A 7,437-nucleotide genomic window follows, 5' to 3' on the forward strand; every position below is an offset into this window, starting at 1 on the left:
ATAGTACCAATATTTGTGAAAAGCCGTAGAGAGGAAGAATGTAAAAAGAAAAAATAGACTAGCACGTCGACAACGACTGGACTGCTACCGTGTATATCGTAGCAATGTTTGCCATGTTTTAAGTTTAAGAAAATATATATATAATTCTTGAGCTTTATTTAGTTATGGAAGTAGTTTACATAAAATCCTTATGGAGTTCGTTCGTAATAAACCTTGGTACATAAAAATGAAACTGAAAGTTATTAAAATCTTGGATACTTCTTTTTGCTAAAGCATCAGTCGGATGATTTTCATCCCGCACGATGCAAATATGCGATCTAACTGTGACATTTAATAAAAATGTATTAAGTTAAAGAAGGTTAAATACACATTTTACCACACTGGACCTCTGTTAGTTTTTTATACTGGTTGATCCCTGTCTACAACTAAGAGATTTGGAAGGGCTTATCTAACCCAGCAGACATGGGCATTTCGAAAATAGATACATATGAAGCCTAGTCAAAAGTCAAAGCATATGTAGAGTGGCTATAAATAAAAGATTTGACTGTAATTAACCATCTAATTCCCGGCCTCTAAAATTGGAAAGGGAATAAAAAGGAAACATTCATTCAGGAATGTCTATAAATAAAAAAAAAAAAAATTTATTTGATTGGGCCTAGAATGTCTAAATATAAAAAAAAAAAGAAAGAAGAGATTTAGCTGCAATTAAGGAACGATTAACCTCTTAATTCCCAGGCCTATAAAATAGGAAATAAAGAAGAAGCATTTATTAAAAACAATCAATATAAATAAGGCAACCCTCAAGTCACTTTCATCTCTCTGCGTCTCTCTTTCTCTCTCTTTCTGTATTTTTTTTTCTGTGTTCTAGGCTGAGATTTCTTGGTTTCTCGATCTCTAAAATTCAGTAACACGAAAATGACCTATTTATCATCTCGTCTTATTTGTGTAGATTTTATTATAGTATATAGTTTGAAAAACAAAATAAAGTACTTTTTGTCTCATCTGTTTGAGAGAATGGCCTTGGCCTTGGCCTTGGCCTTGGCCTTGGCCTTGGCCTTGGCCTTGGAGGGGAAGGAATGCGCTGCCATTGGTTGGAAAATGAAATTCACACCCAAAATAAATATATATCTCTCTCTCGTATAAAACCCTCCCACACTTGCAAAAGCAAGAAACCCTAAGATCTTCCTCCTCTCGCTCATCTCCGACTCCAAACCGTACAATCTCATCTCGCCTCTCAGCTTTTCTTGCTTGCGATCATGGAAGGAAGTGCGACTCCGATCGTGGAACCAGAATCCAAGTAAGACTCGCCTCATCGATTATTTTTTCTTGCTTGATGATTCTGTTCGTTTCTTACTTTTCGCTTAAGGTTCTCTCTCTCTCTCACTCTCTCCCTCTCACGTGCTTGCTAGGTTTGGCTCGAACGTGGAAGGAACTGAGACTCCGATTGTGGAAGCAGAGTCCAAGTAAGACTCTCCTCCGCCATAGATCGCATCGTTTATTGCTTGATGAACTTGTTCGCCTGTTTTTGCTCAAGATCTCCTTTATTGTTTTTGCTTAAGATCCTCCATAGATCCTTTGTTTTTTGTGTGGTTTGTTGCTTTTTCGATGAACCTGCTACAGATCCTCCATAGATCCTTTATTGTTGTGGCTTGTTGCTTATTCGATGAACCTGTTTAAGATCCTCTCTCACTCTTACTTGCTGGCTAGGTTTGGCTCGACCGTGGAAGGTAGCGAGACTCCGGCTGTGGAACCAGAGCCCAAGTAAGACTCGCCTCCTCCATAGATCCTTTATTTTTGTGTGGCTTGCTTGCTTGTTTGATGAACCTGTTTATTTTTCTGGCTTGCTTGTTTGATAAACCTGTTTAAACTTTGTACTTCCCTTACTTATAAAGTCCTTTCGTTTTGATATGTGTATTCTTTAGCTGATCTGAGCTAATCTATTTAACATTGTACCACCACATTTTTGTTGCTTGTTTGATGCGCCTGTTTTTGCTTAAGATCCTCCATAGATCCTTTATTTTTGTGTGGTTTGTTGCTTGTTTGAAGAGCTTGTTTTTGCTTAATATCCTCCATAGATCCTTTATTTTTGTGGCTTGCTTGCTTGTTTGATGTTCTCTCTCTTACTTGTTTGCTAGGGATGGCTCGACCGTGGAAGCAAGTGAGAATGATAATCCGATTGTGGAAGCAGCGTCCAAGTAAGACTCTCCTCCTCCATAGATCCTTTATTGTTTTTGCTTAAGACTCTCTCTCTCTCTCTCTCTCTCTCTCTCGCTTCTCTCTCTCTCTCTCTCTCTCTCTCTCTCTCTCTCTCTCTCGCTCTCCTTCTCTCTCTCTCTCTCTCTCTCATCCTCTCGCTCTCTCTGTCTCTCCTCTCGTATCATATCTCTTAGTAATGTAGATCGTAGGTAGGAGGAGATGACTCGACTCCAATATCCAAGTAGGCCTTGACCTAAATGTTTTTTTTATTTGATGTGTTCTGTTTTGCCTCTGTGCTTACTGTTGTCTTTCTCTCTCTCTCTCTCTCTAGGTTCCTCTTGATAGATGTTGACTCCATGTAAGACTCGCCTCCTCCATAGATCGGATCGTTTATTTTACCTGGCTTTCTCTCTTGCTTGATTGATTCTGTTCGCTTCTTACTTGTTCGTTCGTTAATTAGGTGCCTGCATCTTCCTTTTGTCCGGTAAGGATTTCCCCCTATTGACACTATGGTTAGATGTTTTCGCTTAAGATTCTCTCTCTCTCTCTCTCTCTCTCGCTTGCTTGCTAGGGTTGTCTCCACTGTGGAAGGAGTAGATGCAACACGTATAGCGGAAGGAGGAGATGACTCGACTCCAATATCCAAGTAAGCCTTGACCTAATTGTTTTGATGTGTTCTTTTATGCCTCTTTGCTCAGTTTTGTCTTAATCTTTTGCTAGGTTTCTATTGATCATCAGAGCAATAGGAGATTACGACTTTTCCAAGTAAGACTCCATAGAACTTGCAAGGAGGAGTTGTCTGCTTCCTAGATCCTTGTTTCCTGATGCATTCCTTGATTGTATGATAGTGTGTCCCTGAGCTCTCCTTCAATACCAAGGCTGCCAGCTCCTTATCTCGTTTTTATGTAATCACTCTTCTTCCATTTGCTATTTCTTTATTTGGTTATATATATATATATATAACTCTTTTATGATCCATCTACAGGGAGGAATTCCTTAAACCCTATGCCAAGGCGAGACGCACCAAGGACAGAACTTTAGTTGCTGCTTTAACTGCTTGTGGGAAAAAGTGGACCTTCATGTCCAAGACTGTAAGTTGTCTTTTGTTCTTGTCTTATGGATGGTGATTTTTACTTGGCTTCATTCTTTAATAAGTAAGTCTCATGCGTGTTCAGGACCAGGAACCTTTCCGTCTTGAGTCTGCTAAACGTATGGATGTGTACCAGAAGCACAGGGCAGTCTTCGACCGCCTTTTCTATCCCATGCAGCCTCCTTCTGATGGTGAATTTGATGACGAGCCTGGTCAGCAAATTATGTCTCCATTCGGCATTTTCGTGTAAGCAGCTTCCCTCTTATCTTCATTTACTTATCCTATTTAGATAGAAACGTTTTTTTGTGTTGCATGTTTTGATCCGTGTGTGTTTCTTTAATAGTGAATACGAGGTCTTCCTCGCCGGCACGCGTCTCACAAGCGTGAGTGCTCGGTGACATCTCTCTCTCTTTTTTAAAAAAAAAATAAAAAATAATAATAATAAAGACTCAGTTATGTAGTTTAATGTTTCCCTTTTGGACAGTTTAATGGTTCATTTGGAAAATGGAATTCCATGTCAGCTGAGGTAATTAATTGTTCATCGATTTCATCACTTGTTTTTGGTTTTATCTGTTTGACCTTTCATGATGATTCTTTTTTTATTGTATAGGATAAGGCTCCCTTTGTTACCTTGTCTAACGACCGAATGAGGGTGCATCAGTTGGTGTCCATTGCGTTCTTTGCGCATTTACTTGTAAGCCATAGTAGTTGATTGGACAGTTTCTTTAATTGTTTTGTTCTTTTGTCCTAACTGCGTTGTGTGTTTCAGGACAAATACCGTGATGTGAATTACCATGAATCATCTTCTGATGGTTCCTCTGAAGAAACCGAGTATTTTCGCCCAACAAATGGGCTTCTAGTTTATCTGTAAGCATTCTATCATATGATCTTACAACATTTTATTGTTTCTTCTATCAACCATCACTAACTATGTATGTTACTTTGGTTCAGGGAGGAGTTTCTGAGTGAGTACGAGAAGGATAAAAAAGTACTCAAAAAGAGCAGCACGCTCGTTTTTGAAGAGCTAGTCCAAGAATGGGACATGATGACTGAAGAGCAGCGCTGTCCTTATCACGACAAGGCTAAGAAGTTAATGAACATGTATGATCACACAGTCTTCGCAACTTGCGTTAGGATTTCCAGAAGCAGGCTTCGCAACTTGCGTTAGGATTTCCAGAAGCAGATGAGCTATCAACTGTGAGATAAGTAAGCAAAGAGACTAATCAAAAGTCTAGTTTGGGATTATAATGATGCTCAGCTTGAATTTCTTAGTAATGCATTCTTAGAAAATTCTGTTACCTAAGACGTTTGCGTAGCACAGGATCTTAAGATGTTTTCTATGACTTTTGACCATTCGGTCTATAGTAAAAATACATATGGACAAAGTATTACTCTTTGACCATTCTGTCTAGTAAAAATACGAGAAAGAACTAAAAATCTCCACATAAGAAATATAATGGTTATTGAGCAAAAAAAGATAAATATAGATATAACCTACTAAACTCAGATGATTAAAGGAAAAAAAAACAAATCATCTTGTACTGCACCGCTACACGAACATAAATGCAGAGTTTGGCTTGGACATATGTACTGCACCGCTACACGAACGCGCACGCATAAGCTTGAAATGCGAGACAATCAGCATCGACCGTGTTGTTGTTACTTCCCTTGTCAACTAAATATTTTACATGTTACTTATCCTCACAGTTTTTTATTTATTTACTCGTGACCATGGGAAAAAAATATCCCATTTTGAAATTTACATTTATGTAAATAAAGGCTTTGTTAACAAAAAAAAAAAAAAAAAAAAATACAGGGACAAGAAGTAACTGGAAAAAAAAAGTTATTCTTTCAAGTAACATTGTAAAAAAAGATTACTTAACCGCAGACCGGATCGGTAGGTCAAACAAGAACTTTACATATAATCAGGCGGCAGCCTCTCTCTTCGCTCTTTCTATCTATCTCTCTCTCTCTCTGGTAGTTGTCGGAATCCTAATAGCTTCGGCCGTGGTGATTGTCGGAATCCTAATATGCCAAGGAATAGATTGAGGGTGCGTCTTCTCGATGTACTATCTTGTAGTTAAATTCATTCACTGGACTGCTGTTTGCTCTCTCTCTCTCTCTCTCTCCTCTCTCTCTCTCTCTCTCTCTCTCTCTCTCTCTCTCTCTCTCTAACTATCTATGGTCGTTATGTCTTTTTATAAGTTACCCTGCCTGAGACTCGACGAGTGGGCTGCCTTTACGTTGGAGAAGCTCAATCGTTCAAAGGGATCCAATTTTCTCGCGGATTGCCTCGTAGAATTGAGGGTATGTGTTTTGATCAAAAGTTTTAATCTTTCTTCTTCTTGTATCTCTGTCTTTACTAGCATACGAGAATTTTAATGATTTTCTGAACCTCAGAGTTTCAAAGTCGTGACTTTTATTAAGATTTGGCTTCTTTAGTTTGTAATCATCAATGGTCTCTTGTTTTTATCTGCTATTTTGTTGAGTTTTGGTTGGTTAAACGCAGGATCAGAACGCATCAAAAGATTTTATTTTGCTTCTTGAAGAGTTGTTGCCGTATGCACAATCTGTGGAGTCATATAAGCGGTCTTCAGAATTCATCTTCTTAAAACTTGTCTCTGAATTACAAATGGAAGCAAGATTCTCTCTTGATTCCATCCTCAGGTTTGCTACTATTTTCTAGCTTGGTCATCGGACCATCTTTCTGCATCTGGATCCATGTTTGGTCCATGCTTATCAGTGTCACTCCATCGTATTTAACCACCACACAACTTTGGAATCACATTCTAATCATTTTCTTTTCTCTTTGCCACAGTTTGATTGCTGCTTTATCAGGAGATCTCAAGTACGATTTTGCTCCGTGAGTACTTCTCAAAACTATATATAGTCTTTTGACCATTCCTTATCTATGTTTCCCACCATTTTTCTTTTGTATGATTTTTTTTTCTCTTGTGTAGCTTCCTTCCACGGCTTGTCAAGTCGTTATTAATTCTCCTGAATAATGGTGGTCTGAAAAATGCAGAGACTATTGAGCAGGTTTTTGCTCTTGTATTTTCCCACTCAGGACATTGCTTTTTTCTTTTTCTTTTATATATATATATATATAGTATTGAATTTTGGCCCCTTTTATTCCATGCAGATATTCACATCCTGGTCTAAAATAATAGAAAACCTAAGGTTTTGTTTCGCACGCGACGTCCGAGGTGCTCTCAGGTAAATACACAACTCCAGTCTAGCCAGGCAATGTATGTTTCTTACTGCGGTGTGGATCAGTTCATGAATAGGTCACTCTGGTCTCAGTTGAGGATTCTTGTGGTTAACATGTTGATGTTCTCTGGTCCTTGGCCCAATAAAAATGTTGATTAGTTTCTTCTTTTCTTTGTTATGTGGCTGAATATTGTAGGTGCTGTTGTATTCATTTTGCATTTTTGTTGTAATGTCTTAATTCTGGCCTTTGGTTAGGAGTACATTGGAGCTGAGGTACTACCCCAGTGACATTATCAATGAAAAAATGTCAAAATCGATGTCATGTGTGTTGGATCTAGCTCGGCCCAGTCAGCTTCAAAAAGGTGTTTAATTGCCTTGTCATTTGTTATGTTCAATACTTCAATCTATTTGTAGGGGACAGTGCAGCTGAATCTTTATCTTTCGAACATTTATTTACAGGGATCAAGATGATCCTTTCTGAAGTAGCAGAGCAACCGGAAAGAGCTGCTAGAGCTGGTTTCCTCCATTATGATATGATTGTGAGGCTGCAGAAATCTTAAAACAAAGACCTGGTCTTTGGTTTTTATGTGGGGTGTTATTTAATGTCAGGTCTATAAAGTTCTTTTATTATCTTCAAGATTTGAAATCTTCATATTATTTATAAGAACTTACTAGTGTGGATTCTTATTCTGAATTTTGTTTTTAATAATATACTCTAGTACTTCATTTACAAATGATTCAAGATACAATGTTTTCAATAAAAGGTTATTTAGTGTTAAATAATATTTGATTTTTAATATAATGTTAAATAACACCAAATTTCAAAACTATTAGTGTATACACAGAAAATGTCAGATTACAACTCTATTATTTTTTTTCAATCATTTTCGTATGTAAGAATATAAATTTTTGCACACACATACTTTATGAGGTATTAATAT

General features: G+C 37.7%; 2 protein-coding genes across 6 annotated transcripts; both read left to right on the forward strand.

Moving 5' to 3' along the window:
- Positions 1–464: 464 nt before the first annotated feature.
- Positions 465–4,688, forward strand: LOC103840666. 4 transcript variants are annotated; one of them, XM_033279819.1, is made up of 14 exons: positions 479–1,297; positions 1,410–1,463; positions 1,708–1,761; positions 2,136–2,195; positions 2,768–2,842; positions 2,917–2,961; positions 3,045–3,101; positions 3,182–3,287; positions 3,372–3,532; positions 3,630–3,669; positions 3,771–3,812; positions 3,897–3,980; positions 4,056–4,153; positions 4,238–4,688. In XM_033279819.1, exons 1-14 carry the CDS (start codon positions 1,257–1,259, stop codon positions 4,452–4,454), a joined length of 1,134 nt encoding a protein of 377 aa, XP_033135710.1. In that variant the 5' UTR covers positions 479–1,256; the 3' UTR covers positions 4,455–4,688. The 4 variants fall into 4 exon arrangements, with proteins under 4 accessions (XP_033135711.1, XP_033135710.1, XP_033135713.1 ...); XM_033279822.1 differs by lacking the exons at positions 479–1,297; positions 1,410–1,463; positions 1,708–1,761 and adding exons at positions 2,387–2,437; positions 2,528–2,554; positions 2,657–2,680 and having other exon boundaries at positions 2,126–2,152; XM_033279820.1 differs by lacking the exon at positions 3,771–3,812 and having other exon boundaries at positions 465–1,297.
- A 233-nt stretch (positions 4,689–4,921) lies between these two features.
- Positions 4,922–7,207, forward strand: LOC103840667. Of its 2 annotated transcripts, none has more exons than XM_009117182.3 (8): positions 4,922–5,337; positions 5,492–5,593; positions 5,796–5,953; positions 6,105–6,149; positions 6,247–6,325; positions 6,429–6,502; positions 6,752–6,858; positions 6,956–7,207. In XM_009117182.3, exons 1-8 carry the CDS (start codon positions 5,317–5,319, stop codon positions 7,054–7,056), a joined length of 687 nt encoding a protein of 228 aa, XP_009115430.1. In that variant the 5' UTR covers positions 4,922–5,316; the 3' UTR covers positions 7,057–7,207. The 2 variants fall into 2 exon arrangements, with proteins under 2 accessions (XP_009115430.1, XP_033135714.1); XM_033279823.1 differs by having other exon boundaries at positions 6,247–6,337; positions 6,956–7,205.
- Positions 7,208–7,437: the final 230 nt, after the last annotated feature.

This window comes from Brassica rapa, chromosome A09, assembly GCF_000309985.2.
Source record: "Brassica rapa cultivar Chiifu-401-42 chromosome A09, CAAS_Brap_v3.01, whole genome shotgun sequence".
Lineage (NCBI taxonomy): Eukaryota > Viridiplantae > Streptophyta > Magnoliopsida > Brassicales > Brassicaceae > Brassica > Brassica rapa.